Source organism: Eurosta solidaginis, chromosome 2 (assembly GCF_040869045.1).
Source record: "Eurosta solidaginis isolate ZX-2024a chromosome 2, ASM4086904v1, whole genome shotgun sequence".
Lineage (NCBI taxonomy): Eukaryota > Metazoa > Arthropoda > Insecta > Diptera > Tephritidae > Eurosta > Eurosta solidaginis.
This window is the reverse complement of record NC_090320.1, coordinates 2,883,372-2,901,805: the sequence shown is the minus strand read 5'-3', so window position 1 is coordinate 2,901,805 and position 18,434 is coordinate 2,883,372. Positions and strand designations below refer to the sequence as shown.

At 34.7% G+C, this 18,434-nt stretch overlaps 4 protein-coding genes across 4 annotated transcripts in view; all 4 read left to right on the top strand.

Moving 5' to 3' along the window:
- The window catches only part of LOC137239114 (centaurin-gamma-1A-like), a 455,958-nt gene that overhangs the window by 255,372 nt on the left and 182,152 nt on the right, over positions 1-18,434 (top strand). The gene's annotated exons all lie outside the window — the stretch shown is intronic.
- LOC137241920 (uncharacterized) lies at positions 634-1,792 on the top strand. The gene is made up of 3 exons (XM_067769271.1): positions 634-799; positions 882-1,038; positions 1,116-1,792. Exons 1-3 carry the CDS (start codon positions 694-696, stop codon positions 1,693-1,695), a joined length of 843 nt encoding a protein of 280 aa, XP_067625372.1. The 5' UTR covers positions 634-693; the 3' UTR covers positions 1,696-1,792.
- Positions 2,566-3,776, top strand: LOC137241919 (uncharacterized). Its single transcript, XM_067769270.1, has 3 exons — positions 2,566-2,800; positions 2,872-3,025; positions 3,095-3,776. The coding sequence occupies exons 1-3, from the start codon at positions 2,671-2,673 to the stop codon at positions 3,687-3,689; spliced, it is 879 nt and encodes a 292-aa protein (XP_067625371.1). The 5' UTR covers positions 2,566-2,670; the 3' UTR covers positions 3,690-3,776.
- On the top strand, positions 4,359-5,468 carry LOC137241917 (uncharacterized). The gene is made up of 2 exons (XM_067769269.1): positions 4,359-4,623; positions 4,691-5,468. Exons 1-2 carry the CDS (start codon positions 4,382-4,384, stop codon positions 5,235-5,237), a joined length of 789 nt encoding a protein of 262 aa, XP_067625370.1. The 5' UTR covers positions 4,359-4,381; the 3' UTR covers positions 5,238-5,468.

Genomic DNA, 18,434 nt, shown 5'->3' with positions numbered 1-18,434 from the left:
TTCGTTTTTAAATATTACCCAGAATTAAAAAGTGATTCGCAATACTAACATTAAAAAGGAAAAAAAACACAAAAAAGAAAAAAAAAATTTTTTAAATTCTACCGACAATTAAAAAGTGATGTATATTGGAACGATTTTCCGTCATCCCTTGTCAAATTTGGTTTTGAGACAAACCGGTTTCGGCGTTGTGCCATCATCAGTGTCGATTTTCGTTCGCAGTACTAAAATAAAAAAAAAAAAACAAAAAAACGCGAACCTTTTCGAACCATGAAACCGAGTACATTGCATAGTATATAACCCTAACTATATAAATAAATTAATCAAGTTTTGAGGAAATGTGAGGAAAATGAGTTAACGGTAAAAATGTGATTTTTCCCATACATACAATTTTTTTATTTGCTATAACTTTTTTGTTTAAGACTTTATAAAAAAATACTCATATATAAAAACGTCATGTAATAAGACTTAAAATCGATTCCCATCAAAGTTTTTGTGTTATTAAGTAATATTTTTTTTCATTTCCCTAAGTTCACTGAAAGCCAAATCCAGACCACTGTGCGGCGGCCGCAATCTCTCATGCATATTTTCAACAAATGATTCTTACGTTGACTATGCGGTATATAAGCCGACGTATCAACCACTAATCCCCAGACCGTTAATCAATATTTATTTAGTGCTAACCTACTGGCGAAAATGCGCGCAATTTGCTTTATTCTATTTGCCCTCTGGGCATTAACGGCCGCTAATGAAGTCGTAGATTCAGAGGAGGAGGAGTATTGGGATGAGTCGCTGGAAGGGAGTAAGTTACTATCTTTAAATACTTTTGTGGTGTTTTCTTATGTTTACTAAATACTTATCTCTCTCTCTTGAAATTCGTATAGTACAAGAAACTGGTTTGATTCTAAATTCGCAAGTCAAAAAGGTTCTGAGAAACCTTTTGGAGCAAATGCCCTGCGGGTGGCCTGATCTTGGTATTCCCCCATTAGCGCCATATAGCAATGCTGATCTCAATGTGCATTTAGCACGTTCTGTTGTTGAGTGAGCATCACATCTTTCTTGCAGATTTTTATTGTTTTAATTTAATACAAGTCTGCTTATTTCACTCTCATTTATAGCACCAACGATCAATTAATACGCTTCCGTTTCGATGGTTTAGACGGCATGGACATCAAAAAACTCAAAGTTAGTTATACATTCAACAAAAAAGTGAAATATCATTTCATATTCAAGGAACTGAAGGCTACCGCCCACATATTAAACACCAATACAACAATTGATTTGCTTAAAGAATTGGGTGTGTCGGTTAACTTTGAGGGCTCTGGTCCGCTGGAATTCATATTGCATGATTTGTCTATTCAGGGACAGTTCAAATATAAAATTCCATATCTCTGGGGATCAATCAAGATCTATAAATTTGAAGCGATTGTTGGTTTAGGCGGCGTAACCTCAAATATTGGTGGTATACTAGGTAATGGTAAGCTTAATCGCTATATTAATGACCAGATAGAAAACACCATCACCAGCTATATCAATGATAATCAAAAGGAGATTAGTAAGAAAATCGAGGAAGCCATTGTGCCAAATGTTAATGCAAAATTGAAAGGACACAAAATATGGTGGATATTCGGGCAATTGGGAAGTTCATCGTCGGGAAAGTGCAACCCAGAACCGGTTCCATGGACAGCGCTGGAATAAGTAAATAAACTGTTATGTATTTGCAATATTTGTTTTTATATCGGCCTACTGTTATGTGTTTGTTGAAAATAAAGTATTTTTATTATGGTTTTAAAAATGGCGTTTATAATTTATTTTGATTGTGTGTTAAGATTTTTTTATGCTCGAATTTTCGGTTTCTTTAAATATTACTCTTCTTCAAATTCTAACTCACCTTCCACCTCTCCTTCCTACAATTTCTTTCTGTCCCTCCCATTTCTCAAAGCTAATCTTGATTTTACTTGCATTCACACTCCCACTCCTAGCAATTCCCACTCTACCGATTTTCATACTTTCCGAGGGCTACAGTATGTAAATAATGTTTCTATGGGAGTTGGAACACCCCCTTATTTTCCAATTTGAATATATCGGTAAATCCATTTAGGACGCGAGTTGATCTGGACGTGGTTTTCCGGCGTTGCTGCGACGTCGGACTATTTTTTGCCCTTCCCTTATATATTTTTTTAGATTTTGATGTTGCTTTTGCCAGACCTTGATCCCAGGACCTTCGGTATGGTAGGCGAGCGCCCTAACATAAGGAGTTTTCTGAGATGGGATGTTTAAAAATGGCAGCCGAAATAGGCTATATTTCACTCAACAGTCGAAATACAAATGTGAGTGTCAGTCGTTGTGTGTTATCGAAACAGAAAAGTTTATCAAATTTAATAAATCCAAATTCCAATCATAATTAGAATCAAACGATAACCAGTCATTATTTTATAAAACAACCCGCTATGTGTCAAAGCTATAAATCTCAGCGTGGTGGTATCTCCTTAAAACTGTGATAATGCAACACAAAACAATTCCATACAAAGGTAGAAATCGCAATGTTTTATTTTCTTTCAGAACACCCGACTTTTATATTCAAAAGTATTAAGGTCGCGACGATTGCTATTAGCAAATCAGTTTACCGGTTGCAATTCAACCGATTTGAACAAATTATAGTAAGTTCTCATAATGAAATACTTCATCGCATTGGCATTATTAGTCATAGCCTTTGCAGGCGCCATGCAAAATCCGCCATCGCCATTCGACGACGATAGTGAAGTCGAAATCATCGTCGACGATGAAGAAGGCACACAAGCAAGTAAGTTCAGTCGGTTGCTGTTATTTTTATAAGTTTTTATGCAACACTGAATTTTCTTCAAACACCAACAGTTGCTCCGGCCTTCATTTTGTCTTGGCAAGCACGTCGCGCTATTCGTAGATTCCAGAAGCAGATGCCTTGCGGCTTCCCGCAATATGGCATTCCTCCATTAGCACCGCTAAAGAAAAAAGAAGCTGTCGTGAATGTGGAATGTGGTGTTTTGGAGTGAGTATGCTCAAAAAGTTTCAACATCTATCAAAGTTATTCTAAATTTGATTTTTTTACTTTTTCTAGCACCAAGGATTTGTTAACCAAATTTCGTGTTGACGGTTTAGATAATTTCAAAATCAATAGATTCAAGTTGAACTTGATTTTATCTAAAATAAATTTTGACTTCAACTTCAGAGAAATTAAAGTTTCCGCACCACAGTACAACACCGAAACAATTATCGATCTCTTGCAAGAAATTGGTGTCAAATTGGAATTCGTAGGCGCTGGTGCGCTGGACTTTGCTGTGAAAAATCTACGCGTTGTTGGTGTTTTGAAATACAAAATACCCGTTTTGTGGGGATCTATTAAAATTAAGTCATTGAAAGTTACGGTTACTTTGGGTGACGCTGCCTCTCATATCACTGGTATCTTAGGCGAAGGCAAATTGAATGACCTCCTTAATGAGAAAATGGAACAATTGTTAGTGTCGAGCATCAATGATAACAAAAACGAAATTTCGGCAAGCATTGAGAATACCGTCGTACCTCGTGTAAACAAACTACTTAAGGGAAATAATTTTTGGACTTTATTGGATTGGATTTTGTCCAGTGATGATGCAGAGAATGAAGACGATCCAATAAAAACGAAATGTGTGGCACCTGCAGATCCTTGGGTATAAATTGTTTGTATATTAAATAATTTTTTGTGAACGATATTCTAATAAATGTTTTTACAAACAAAAAACATGAACAATTTGTATGCAGTTTTTTATTTTATTTTAAAAAGTGAATTATCTCCGCTCCAAACTAGGAAACGGTATAACCACGCAGTGCAGAAATCGGGCCTAAAGGAAGCATTGTGTCTACTGTCAAGAATAATGTATTTCTAAGAGCATTGAGCTCTAGCTCTGAGCTGGTGCACTTTTAGGACTCGGATGTATTTGGAACCATTGCTACTTCGCCCTCAACCTCTTTTACATGCGTTGAAATCGAATTTAACATAGCGATGTCCTAGGAATTTGTCTTCCATTAAATTACATTTTCTATAGTTCTAAACTAGGAAAAATCTAGCTACTATCGAACTAGTTCTTATTCGGTATTTTAAGCCTAGTTCTAAACCAGGAATTTGTATCACTAGTTACTGACTTCTCTAAAGGGTGCTTATCTTTATTGCTCTAACCTCGCCTGCCTTAGCACAAATTAATGATCCGTAATCCAAATTTTATTACTTTGCTGTTACTACGTACAGCCAACGTTGCATTATCGCTTCCATCCGATCCGATAACAGAAACATATAGATTATAACAATTTTGTTTTGATTATGATATGAACATTCAGTCACAGTCAGTTTTCCTTTGGTGTTTGAAAAAAAATGTACATATTTTTGCTCGTTCTTTGCGCATTGGTGTTGTCACACCCAACCCATGGTCAGCTGATCAATGCACATGCAGAGGTGAAAGTGGAGTCACGCACACTCTTTGACGATGATCTGCGTGAGTTTATCGAATTCGCGCGCTTACAAATGCCTTGTGGTTACGCACCAGCAGGTATTCCAGCGCTCGTACCCTTGCACGCCAGCTATAGGGAAGTGTCGTCGGTCACAGAAAAAGCGAAGTATGTTAACAAACTTAAAGTTTTTGAGCTCTATTTATATATCTAGTTTCCAACCTTTCTCGTATAGCATTCATGGTAATGTCACCGATCTCACTATCAACGGCCTTAATAAGTTCGATGTACGTAAACTTCATTTTAACAACATTTTTCGCAAAGTTACTTTCGATCTAAATTTTCCTGAAGTTCGTATAAACGGCGCTTATAAAGCTGATATAAAGAGAAAAATTCGTGATACCACATTGCATATTTATGGTGATGGTGATTTGAATTTGATTTTGAGGAATTTACACATCAATGGCAGCTTTGTGCTGAAACCGAAACTCTCAGGCAAAACGAAATTAGCGAAATTCAAAGTAACCACGCAACTAGGTGATGTCGAATCTAGATTGACTGGCCTGATGAATAGCAGATTGAAGACGAAACTTGTAAATAAATGGATTGAAGAATTTATCGCTTTGACATTTAACGAAAGTCCGGAAGATATTAACGCGGCAATGCAGCATTTGGTCGTGCCGCCTGCTAATAAAGCGCTAGAAAAGGTTCCAGTAATTGGAGTACTGGCATTGGTGTTTGGTCTTGTTGAGGGAAAATTGCCTCAAAGAAAAATGTGTTAAATAAAATATATGTAGGGAAATTTTAGAATAAATCGGAAAATATCAGGGACATGACTTAATCGATGAAGCTTGTGGTCCCAATTTTTTTCTAACGATATAAGAAATTGTAAAGATTTCAGATTAAATGAACCATTTTCGAAATCAGTGCGTTAAACTATGCTCATATTTTGTATTAGGCCAAGTATGCAGTCAAACATAAAATAATAAACAAGTAAAGGTGTCTAAGTTCGGGTGTAACCGAACATTATATACTCAGCGTGAGCTTCAATTGTATATTTCATTTCAGATATATTACTTTTCTACATAACACGTGGCACCGTTTAAAAAAAAATGTCTCCCCATTTCCTCTTACAGTAAAACTTGATAAGTGAAATATCATTGATTCAAAACTATTTCTTGCTAAGTTATAGCTTATTATTCTAGTCTACGACCCTTTTAAACTTGTTTTATATCTAATTTGCCGTGGTCTTTAACCGATCCCGTCCATTTTTACTAGAAATATTTTCTGCTATAAGGAAAATGTGTGTACACAATTTCATTACGATGTGTTAATTTTTCTTCGAATTATGGCTCCCGAAACATAGATAATTCCTTAGTCATAAAAGGGGCAGTGCCACGCCCATTTTAAAAAAATTTTCCAAATTCTAGGTGTATTATTTACTAAATTATCAGGTTTTTTGTGTATATATATAAAAAGTGGGCGTGGTTATCATCCGATTTTCAATACCAATCTATTCTGAGTCCCGATAAGCTAGTGTACCAAATTTGGTGAAGATATCTCAATATTTACTCAAGTTATCGTACTAACGGACGTACGGACGGACATGACTCAATCAAATGTTTTTTCGGCACTGATGATTTTGATATATGGAAGTATATATCTATCTCGATTCCTTTATACCTGTACAACCAATCGTTATCCAATCAAAGTTAATATACTCTGTGTGTGAAAAGCACGCTGAGTATAACTAAGGTTTGCAAGAATTTACGAGCCTACGGCGGTTTCGAAGAAATCGCTGTTCCTGACTATGTATGGCGTTATCGCGTCTCAAACCCAATCATGCTTCCCAATAATAGCAATCACAGACACAGACATAGCTTTCGCCACAGAAACAATTAGCTGCGATAATGTGTGCCAATGACTCAGTGACGTAGTAAACTGTAAAAACTACTAACTCATATTACAGCAGCTAATTGTCTTGTTTTGACGAAAGGTTTGATTAGGTCTGTGATTCCGTAAGCGGCAACTTAGACCACAGAGTTCTTCTGTCGCTCCTTAAAAGTCCAACTTTAGTATAAATAATTGACTGCTAAGCTAGGAAGGGGAGAAGATGGTCAAAATGCATAGCATATTGGTCCAACTTTAGTATAAATAATTGACTCCTAAGCTAGGAAGGGAAAAGATGTTCAAAATGCATAGCATATTGGCCATTAGATATATAGGACTAGTACGTCTTCCAAATAAAAGAACGCCCTTTATATTATTTTTTTTTCTAAAATGTCTATGACATCTGAAAATCTGTATATTCTAATGTTGGTACATGGGAACATGTGGAACTAACCAAAAGAGATGTCTGTTGATGCTGCAGCGACGAGAATGAGTTACAAAGTGTAGGACATTTGTCATTGCTTCACTTGGAGCAGAACAAGATATCTACTACTAAATTAATGTTCGATTGCCTAGGAGATTTTATATTTACGAAAATCGGGGGTAGGAGATCAGGCGTCTTATTAGTCGTATGACGATTAGTAACAGTACCTCTCTGCACAGCACGCAGGGCAGCCACCCAAACTCACCTACATTGAGATGGAGCCTTCCATTAGAAATTTAGTTCACCGAATCTGCGGGCAAATAGATTGTTGGACTGCTGTGAGCAAGATTACCTTTATAGTTATGAAATTGATGCATGCTGAAAGGGAGCGCAAAGAAATGAGCCTAACGGCGGTCCCACGAAGTGCGGACACATGAACAGGATTAGCCTGGTTTCATTGGGCCACTGGAGGGTAGTGCACTACCCCAACGTCTAATAAAAAAAGATAGATTCAAAGAAATTTCGCGGGCTCGGTGCCACTTAGTTGTCTATGCAGCTGTAGATACGTTTTGTTTTATGCAATACTCACAATAGATCGCCCACAAAATTTCTTAATTTTGTACAAAATTCACGCAAATTAGGAAAGTAAGTCGGAAGAATACAAACAACAAAACATTTGCCGCATATATCAACATCTAAATGCCAAAGGTAGCCAACTTTTTTTTCGAAGTATCTTAATTGAACGATCTCTTCTAAGATTCAGCTTGCACAGATTCGTTTTGGCTCATTTCGTTTGCAATTTATGGGCCAAAATGAACATCAATTGATGCGACCATATACGCAGCTCTGATATGAGGGTTAAAATGTCGCAAAAATGAAAGTGAAATATGTTCGTTGAAACATACAAATATTTGTGAGTGTGAATGTTAGTATAGAAATGCTTAACACTTTACCAAATTCAAGGAAAATTGGGAAAAGAAAGGAGACTTCATAAAAAGGTTATGATGCAACTCATGACAATCGATGAAGCGGCTGCTTAGTTATGTCGGTGATCATTTGGAGGTGATGAAAATGTCCTGTAGTTTTATGACTTTTTAGCTCTTAAATAGACATTCTACATATGTACATATATGTATAAAGAGGTTTTTTATTAGACAATAAGGTTTGAAAGAAAAAATTGAAAAATTTTAAAATGAATTGTGCTGCTGTGAAAATGCAATAAATTGAGAAGTTGAATTCGATTGCTTTTGAATGGAAACCTTAAAACTTGCAGTGCTTACTTTCTTTCATGACAGTAAAAAAAAACAGCCATATTAACTACTTTCAATTGACATTGCAACTGCAAGACATCATCTTTTCCAGACTGCTGCTGTCACTGCACTAGTTGCTAAGCAGCTTTTCTTTCTGACATTAATGTCATCAGCAAACGAATCGTGCCAAACAGACCACAGACTAACCAACTGGCAGGAGCCAAGTCAGCGGCGCATCAAGCTGCTCTCATAATCTACGACTAGAACTGGTCACATGCTGTGCGACGCGCGGGTCCGTTATGTACATATTTTCATTTGCTTTCCTTATTTGTTGCGCTGTGAGTATTCTTCCTTCCTGTGATTGTGCTGCTCGAAATGCAGGCTGTTACCGTAAGTACAAATATTGCGGCAACAAAAGGTGTAATTGTTGTGTGTGTCAAAATCATTGGACATCCCGCTGCCAGTTTTGGGTTTTTTTTCTATTTTACATTGTCACATAAGTCCATTTGGTGGTCCCTATTGGCTTGTGCTTTGATGTCTATGCTGAGATACAATTGTATCGTATACAAATCGGATTAGGACGCTGCTTTAATTATTATTTATTGAAAGAAATATGTATGTATGCATATATGCATGCCAGTAAAATCTGTAATTTGTTTTTTTTTTTGCATATGATTAGTGCAATCAAATGAAGATTAATCGATGACTGGCTTTGAATGATATTTGTGGCATCAAAATCACAACATTCATAATCAATTGTTACCCTTTTGGCGAATGTATTTGATTTGCGGAGTTAACATCATTACACACATAATTTTAATGGGAGCTTATCAGGATTCATAAACCAACCTACCTACATAAGTAAATTTAGCTCAAGAAATACTCTTCGATTCAGACTTTGAGTCACTGCCTGCTCTCACACAGTTTGCCTGGAGCATCATAGTCTATCAGTTTGTTTCACTTTTATTTATGAAAATCTTTCTCTATATTTTCTAAGTTGCCCTTATATCTTCACATAAAGCGAATTTTAATGACGACGTACTTGTCATTCATCCATCTGTCAACAGTACAAGTTTTATGCACATAAATGTAGGCTACACCGAAAGAAATGAGTCTGGTAAAATCAACAAGTCAAATTTGTTGCTCTTGAATTAACAGATATTCGGTAAAATTGATCGGTAGTTACTCCGAGTTTTTGCTAGTCATTTAAAAAAAAGAGAAACTGTTGGTCTCAAACTAACAATATTCTGTAAAAATTACAGCTTCTCATTCAACCTAACTGATTTTTCTGTTAAAATTTTTGTGATAATTTCAACCGCGAACAACTGCTCTCTACTTTGTTCTTATGACCATGCAGACACAGAACTATCTGTCACATCAACAGTCTTCACTGTTATTCCAATGTTGACGAGAATCTGTTATTCTAACAGCTTTCATTGGTGTTCTTGTGTTGATTTGACTGAAATGGGAAATTCAACAAACAATTTGTGTGTAGTTGATTCAACAACTATTTGCGTTGGATAGAAATTTGCATATATTTCGTTACAGTTGAACCGTAATTCGATTGATTTTTTCTTCAGTGGGCAAACGGTGCAGTCTCTGTGAAATTACCCACAAAGACAAAAACAACAACTGCTCTCTACTTTGTTCTTATGACCATGCAGACACAGAACTATCTGTCACATCAACAGTCTTCACTGTTATTCCAATGTTGACGAGAATCTGTTATTCTAACAGCTTTCATTGGTGTTCTTGTGTTGATTTGACTGAAATGGGAAATTCAACAAACAATTTGTGTGTAGTTGATTCAACAACTATTTGCGTTGGATAGAAATTTGCATATATTTCGTTACAGTTGAACCGTAATTCGATTGATTTTTTCTTCAGTGGGCAAACGGTGCAGTCTCTGTGAAATTACCCACAAAGACAAAAACAACAACTGCTCTCTACTTTGTTCTTATGACCATGCAGACACAGAACTATCTGTCACATCAACAGTCTTCACTGTTATTCCAATGTTGACGAGAATCTGTTATTCTAACAGCTTTCATTGGTGTTCTTGTGTTGATTTGACTGAAATGGGAAATTCAACAAACAATTTGTGTGTAGTTGATTCAACAACTATTTGCGTTGGATAGAAATTTGCATATATTTCGTTACAATTGAACCGTAATTCGATTGATTTTTTCTTCAGTGGGCAAACGGTGCAGTCTCTGTGAAATTACCCACAAAGACAAAAAAGATGCATTCAAGTTCTCACATCTTAGTTAAAGTAATCTCATGTATGTTTGATAGTGTATAAATTTTGCTTAGTTTTTAAGAATTGTTTAGCCCCACACCGTTAGTAAAAATTGTTATTCAATAAATATTTGTTTGTTTTTAGGAAAAACCTCTACAAAAAAAATATTTTTTATTAACCGTTGTTAAACTCATGAACTCTTAAAAACTAAGCCCTTTATTCATAAAAAAATGGTCTATAAAACTCTTATAATTGGAAATTTTTATCGGAATGTCATTTTAGAATCTTTGTAAACCTTTTGTTTTTTTTTTTTGTGAATAAGTATTTGTTTCAGTAAGGTGAAAAGAATTTTTTTAAATAAATTACTTAAAAGTATTACTAGTACAAACTCGTGTTTAAAGTTAAAAACACTTGATATTTTTCAAAAATGCTCTTTTTCAGAATTAGTTTGAAGAACTCCCTATCTCAGAATTCGGTTGAAGAACGCCCTACGTTAGGATTTTTTTCATAATAGTCCTAACTAACGTAAAAAAGTTCTGAATTTTTGATAAGACATGGTGTTTTTGAAACAAAATCTGATATAGGGCGTTCTTCACACATATTCCGAGATAAGGCGTTTTCGAAGCGGCAGCCGAGACGGAGGCGATATTCCACTCAGCAGCAGATTTGCAATTAGAAATGCTCTTTTAATTCGGCGTTTCAATGGATTACTGTAGGATGATCTCAATCAATTGTTTGAGATTATGAAAGAAAAAGTTGTCATGATAGTTTTTAAACTTTATTACTTTGCTCCACATTACATATTTTAATTTTTTTTATAAGAAAATCCATTTTTACTAAATTAAATGGCGAAAAAGGCCCAAAAAACCTGACACCAAAAACGATTGATACCTCGTTACTGCAATCATTTGGGCAACGGCTCCAAAAAACTTATGAATTGCCACTTTTTTGTTGTAATGAATTTAGAGTGTAAATTTTAGACTTTCAAATTATGTATGGCTACCGTATCGTGCATACATATCTACAAATATATGTATGCATTAACAATAATAATCGCGGCGACAACACAAGTGAAGTGACGTTGCAATCATTCTCCCATATTTTTGCTCTTAGCTCAGAGTTAAACGCTACTTCATTTCAGTCAAGGGCTTTGGGTTCGAAACTTAGACCATCCTACGATTGTTATAACTTTTTTTTTTTATTCTAAAGAAAAATTACCTCAATTTATTTAACTTATTTTTTACTAGCTTATGCCCGTGGGCTTCATCCCACGTTTCTATAAAAATATGCAAAATAAATAACACAAATTTTAAACTTATTTTAAGATTGCGTATTTGCGAATTTAGGTATTGCTGAAAACCATAGGATATACAATATTTTTTGTAATATTATTTGGAGTATAAATAAAAAGATTTTCCGATGAGCCAACTCTGGAGAAGGCTACGTATAATTGGCCATGGGTGAAACATGAGTTGTTAAGATTGACACCTACTACAGCTAATGACTGTCCTTGAGCTTTATTGATAGACATTGCTAAAGCCAACCTAATAGGAAATTGGATGCGATTAAAATTGAAAGGTATATCTGTCGGTATTAATGGAATCCTTGGTATGAAAACTTTGTTGTTTTCGAAATTTTGAATTTTATATAGATATAGAAGATGTAGATAGACTGAAGTTGACAAACAATTTTAACGGCGGCATATTACTAAACGTCCAGAAGGAATAACAGCCAAACTCATTTCTGTAGTCAAACTTTAGCTGTTAAAATAACCTAAGTTTGTACGGCAGGCATAGTTATGAAAAATCCCATTTGTAGGGAAGTTGCCACGCCCCTTTCCCCAATTCCACATTTTACTGGAGGTGTTAGGACTTAACGTCATATAGCTCCTTACCAATTTTCACTATCCTACCATTACTCCATCCAGAGATATGCAGTATGATATATTCCATTTGTATGGGAGGTGCCACGCCCCCTTCTCCCTCACCCCACATTTTCTTGGTGGTGTTAGGGATTGACCTCATATAACTCCTTACTGGATTTCAATGTTCTAGCATGAATACCTTCAGAGTTGTGCAGTATCAAAGATTCCATTTGTATGGCAGGTGCCACGGCCCTTTTATATATCGGAATTATTTTTAGCCTATGACCATCCCTTGAAGGTTTCTAGTGGGTGGTGCAAATTTGGTTGTGATCAGTCGATCCGTTTAGGACGCAACCCGATCTATACCTACATACATACGTAATTTGAATTTTATATATGAAGGGCTCAGAACCAAAAGGATCTAAGTGAAATTTTTTTTAAAATTGAGTTATACCCATATTTGTATATTTAATATAGTGTCTATTTGTTGACAATGCGATCCAAGCCATTTTGGAAATTTTAGTGCCATATATTTGCCCGGCCAAAAACGTACTAAATTTTATTGCATTAATGATTGGAGCCAAAAGGATCTAAGTGCGCTCCTCCAAGCAATAAAATTTAATTGCTCGGCCAAAATAACATGCAGAATTTTTTCATGTATGCAATTTTGTAGCCAGTAAGTCAGTTAATCTTAGTTTTGTAAAAAATTTCCCCAATTTTTGGCAATTTTTTCGTGAGTTATACCCCATAAGAATTTTTTAACGTAATTTTTTTTATATGGAAAAAAGTCCTTATCCTCGTAAGAAAAAAAAATTGCCAAAAATCAGCGATACAGTCTGCGAACTTAAGTTTAGCACTTTATTATACTAAAATTAAACGGGCTACAAGACTGCGTACTCGAAAAAAATTTGCATGTTCTTTTGGCCGAGCAATCAACGTTCGAAATTTTATTGCAATAATTTTTGGAAATTTTTGCAATAATTTTTGGAAATTTACAGTTATTTTCCATCTGCAGTAAACATCCTTTGAATTAGTTACCTAGCCTGCATTCATTTAGACAAGAATTATTTCAAACGCATTTACCCAGAATTTACAATAAGTAATTTACATTAACCTTAATTGCCTCAATTCAACGTCGATGTTACTTAGATCCTTTTGGTTCTAAGCCCTTCATATATAGATAGATAGACTACATATTCGTGCATGCTTTTTTTTCCATAGCTACTTTAATAGAAAATGTGCCTCAAATTAAAATTAATAATTTGAATTAATTTTTGAACAAATTTGAAACAGGTACTTAAATAAATAAAATAGGTACGTACATAGCTTAGTATGTAAAAGTTAGTAGCATTATTTTGCCAAATATAAATAATACAATTTTTTTTTGATTCATTTGACTTAGTCGGTTTTCGCTAATTTCATGGCTGCCCGTCCAGGTTTGGCGATTATAAAATTCTTAAAAAAAATTCCAAATATTTCAAGTCAAATTTTTCCTTTGTCGACGTACGCAGTTATTGCATGCGGCTAACCTTAGTAAAAATTTATATAAATTTTACAACATTGACGTTGTTTTTGTGACAACTCGCCCAACGTGTCATGCGTCATTTGCAAGCTAACACTAAACTGTCAGGATGGCCGAGCGGTCTAAGGCGCCAGACTCAAGTGTAAAAACTTACCTGCATTTCATTTCATTTATTTGCAGTCAATGGAATAAATCCTTACAGACTAAATATATTAAATAGTTCTTAAATTAATTAAATAATTAATAAATTAAATTAATGAAACTTATATACATATATGGACCGGAGAACTTAAAACGCAGAGTTTAAAATAATTAAAAATTTAAACCTTGGTAGTGAAAAATCCAAGGAAACCGTAACGCTCAGTGAGTTAAACTCGCCTATAGCACGGGCAATAGGAGCATTACAGGCATAATTAGTTTTAAGATTATCACCATAAAAGGGATAGAAATTTCGGAGAGAACGTTGAGGAACATTGAATTTAAACCGCTCCAGCAAGTACAGGCAGTCAATAAACCCATTAATAATGTTATAAGCGAAACTTAAGCAGATAATAGATCTACAATCCAACAAGGACTTAAGGTTTAATAGCAAGAGACGAGAAGAATAAGGAGGAATAGGTTCAGAGAAGTTTAAAGGTCGAAGAGAATATTTAAGAAAGATCTTCTGTATACGCTCTATTCTATTTACAGCTGTCTGCTGGCTTGGCCTCCAAACAAAAAACTGCATATTCCAAACGCGACCTAACAAAGGCCGTGAATAATAATTTGATCGTATACGGATCTGAGAATTTTATAGTATTACGCCTAACGAAACCAAGCATAGAATATGATTTAGAAGTTATATAGTTTACGTGATTGTTAAACGAGATCTTACTATCAAAGATAATACCAAGATCTTTAATCTCATTAACACACTGAAGCTCACAATTTGAAATTCTGTAAATCGTATGTAGTGTACTAGTTGTTTTCGCATAAGTTATGTGGAAACATTTGGCGGGGTTCAAGGAAAGATGAGATTCCTCGCACCAGCCATAGAGTTTGTTAATGTCATTTTGTAATCTTGAGGCATCATCTGGCCCCTTAATTGCTGAGAATAGCTTCAGGTCATCAGCGTAAAGCAAACACTTGGCGAACGAAAAGCAACTACTAATGTCGTTGATAAAAGGAATAAAAAATAAAGTGGCAACAAAAGGCCTGGAGGATACACCATCAATATTAACAACACATTGCCTGTTAAATAAATAAGAGGCAATCCATTGCAGAAACGAAGAATGAAAGCCAAGAAAAGATAATTTTCCTAGTAAAACTCTATGAGAAACTCTATCAAAAGCTTTAGAGAAATCTGTGTAGATGCAATCCACTTGAAACCCAGCAGAAAATGACTATACAATAGTCACTAAAGACAGCAAGATTAGAAACATTTGATCCGCCAGCAACAAAACCATGTTGATAGGGAGAAATGAGAGATTTAACAGCAAAACTTAGCTTTGCATTGACGGCATGCTCAAAAATCTTGGAAATAGTAGACAGTTTGGATATGGGTCTGTAGATGCAGACATCGTTCTTGTTACAACTTTTAAAGACTGGGGTAATGGAAGTTATTTTCCAATCATTAATGAACGTCCCAGAAGACAAGGATTTCTTGAAGATTAGTCTTAACGGATATATTAAAGCTGGGCAGCACTTTAGCACAAGCCATCAGCATCAGACCTATAGGAGGATTTTAATTTATTAATGGCTTTACTAATATCATCAGAAGAGAGACATAGCGATCCAAAGTTAACAGCACGGTCCTGACTCTTCGGAAATTCAAATATTTGATTACTACTATCTTCTGGGCCAAAATTCGATTTGAAAAACTCCGCAAATAAATTGGCTGTTTCAGTTGGAGAATTCGCAGAATCGTCATCAAGAAAAACACCTGTTGGGACACTGGCGCAGCATTTTTTTGACTTTATATAATTCCAAAAGGATTTCGGGTTCGATTTAATGTTCGACTCAATGTTACGAATGTAATTGGTGTACAGATACTTATCCAAATTGTTGAAACTCCTAAGGTAAAACTTGTATTTAGTAAAAAACAAATGATTCTTCGTGTTTTTGAATTTTTTAAAGTATTTGTTCCTAAGATTCTTCAATTACTTAAGTCCCTTGAATACCATGGCAATTTATAGGGTCTTTTTCTTTTAACCGGAATCCAATCCTAGCAGTGGTTGTATAAAATAGTTTTGAAAGTGCAGAAGCTATTAGCGGTATCAAGTCCCTCAAGTAGCTCCTCCCAGTTTATTTGAAATAAGCAATCAGTAAAACCGGAGAAATCAAATGAATTAATTAAATAGTTTAATTAAATAGTTTAGAGCGTTCTGGTCCTCTCTGAGGGCGTGGGTTCGAATCCCACTTCTGACAAAACATTTTTTTAAATTCCTAAATTTAAAAAAAATAAATTTACAAGAGTGGGTTACCAAATTTTACCTTTCTTTTCAGGATAGTTCTCGTATGCGACCTTTTGAAGGCAAGAATTTGTAATTAAAATTAAATAAATTAACTGTAGAAAATGAAATCTGAAAAAATAACTTATCAACTGCAGTCCTCTATTTTCAATTTATTTATGACATAGTTGATTTTTTTTTTATAGTTCTTGCTAAAACCAATGTAGACTAGGTTGCCCCAGAAGTTAAAGGTGCTACTCTATACAAAGCCAATGTTATTATCAACCACAAGGGCGACGAGTACAGAATACTTTGCAAAATCCAAACAAGCGCGAAGCAATAATTCAAAATTTTATGATTTCAATGAGTTGGTGGGGAGAAAGAACAAGGGATAAACATGAAAATTATCATCGTAAGTAAAGGCACGGCAGTCACAATTAAATAAAGTTGAAAGGAAAGAGCAATATTGCACATTCAAGAAATTTTCGCAGCATTGAATATAAATCAAAAAATTTTCAAATATCAAAATTGAACAATTAGGTAAAATAATAAATTATAAGTGGGACTTACATATATACTCATAGAGCCTACATGGTACATACATATGCATGTATATCACTGTAAAAAACATTTTTAACCCAGTGAGTGCACTAGCAGACCTTTTTTGTCTTTTGAGTAATAAGGTGAGCATATCCCGAGCTAAGCTATATGGGTCAGATCTGTTGTTGGTATTACTTTGAGGAAACAAAAATAACATAACAGAAAAGGTAAAAGATTTTTAATTTCCGCAGAAATTGTTTAGTTGCAAAGAAATTGTTAGCTTCGAAGCTTATGGTGTTTGCCAATTCGGTTAAAACATTCCTCAGATACCTAAAAAAGGATAATTTTCGCAAGTTCAAACAAAAAGAAAACGTGAAATAGTAATAAATGTGTAATTGATATGCATACATTTAAGAAGAGAAAAGAAAAATATGAACAATAAACAACAGGCAAAAAGGGGATATGAGCAGACAGAAAAAGCACAGCCGAGGTATATAACGGTAGGTATGAAATTCAGAACAATAAATAGGTACCTATGATAACGAAATATTTGAAGTTGTTAGCAAAGATGAACTCATGTGGAAAATTCCAAGAAATAATGAAATGTGCGGCAAATGTAAGAGAGTGGAGATGAAGCAACTTAATTGTGGGCCAAATTCATATTTATGCAAAGAAATTTCTATATATATTTTTTAATGCTTTCGAAGGTCATATAAATAAATATTTGGGAATTAATAATGGATACAGATAGAAACTCCAGATAATTTTACCTAATATACGTTCTATTTCGATACCTCAGCTGAAGGGCAAATGTGTCAGCGTTATGCTTGAAGTATCAAAAGCCTGCGAAAATAGAATATTTAAGCATTAATATTTAGTTGATAGCGCATTTCGAATAATGATGAACTAATGACTCCGATATGTACTGTGCAAATCCCCAATTTTTTGCATTTTACCATAAGCTTTAAGTGCTGTTTGATAATGGATGGTGATTAGGCCATGAATGTTCGGCTAATGTGTTGATGCTATCGACTTATTGATTGATTGAAATAAGTGTGGTAAACTGCACTGACATTCATATGTAGTATGCTTCGTGGTTGGTGTCATCATCCCTAACCACAGGGGTGAGATAGATCTTAACTAACAAGGGGAAACAAATTGAAATAGTGATTAGCGAATTGTGAACGTTAATGAATGCACTTGGCTCAAAGCTGTGACCCTGCATGCATGTCAAATATGAATTGAGCACTAATGACCTTTTACGCATATGATTTTTGGTTTCACTATTCTTTAATGTTCTCTTGTTTATCGGAAAACTGTACGAAATTGTTGCACAAAAATATAGATTTACCGTCTTCTATTGTTTTACTTATAGTTAAAAAGCAGTGTATATTTTTATTAAATTCCCTTTATAATCCAATAACTATCCATCATATCCTTAAATATAAACACAATTTTAATTGCACTGAATTTATTTCGTCTTGATTGAAATAAACTCGTAAACTTAATTGCCAGCATGCATTCAAATATATTTTCTTGTAACATTCACTTAACTACTTTACTTCAATTTTCCTTTTAAAAAAGGGTTAAAAAGTGCATATGTCTATTTTGGGTACTGATTGATTAAAAGTTTGACAGCTGTCAATCAAAAAGTGTGTGCATATTAACTCAGGGAAGAGCTTGACGTATTTTATCAAATGTATTTGATATTGATTTTGTTAGGATGCGCATAAATTAATTTAATTTATTTTACGAACATATAAATGCCAATTATTCCTTAGTACATGCATAGTGGCCGCGGTGGTGTGATGGTAGCGTGCT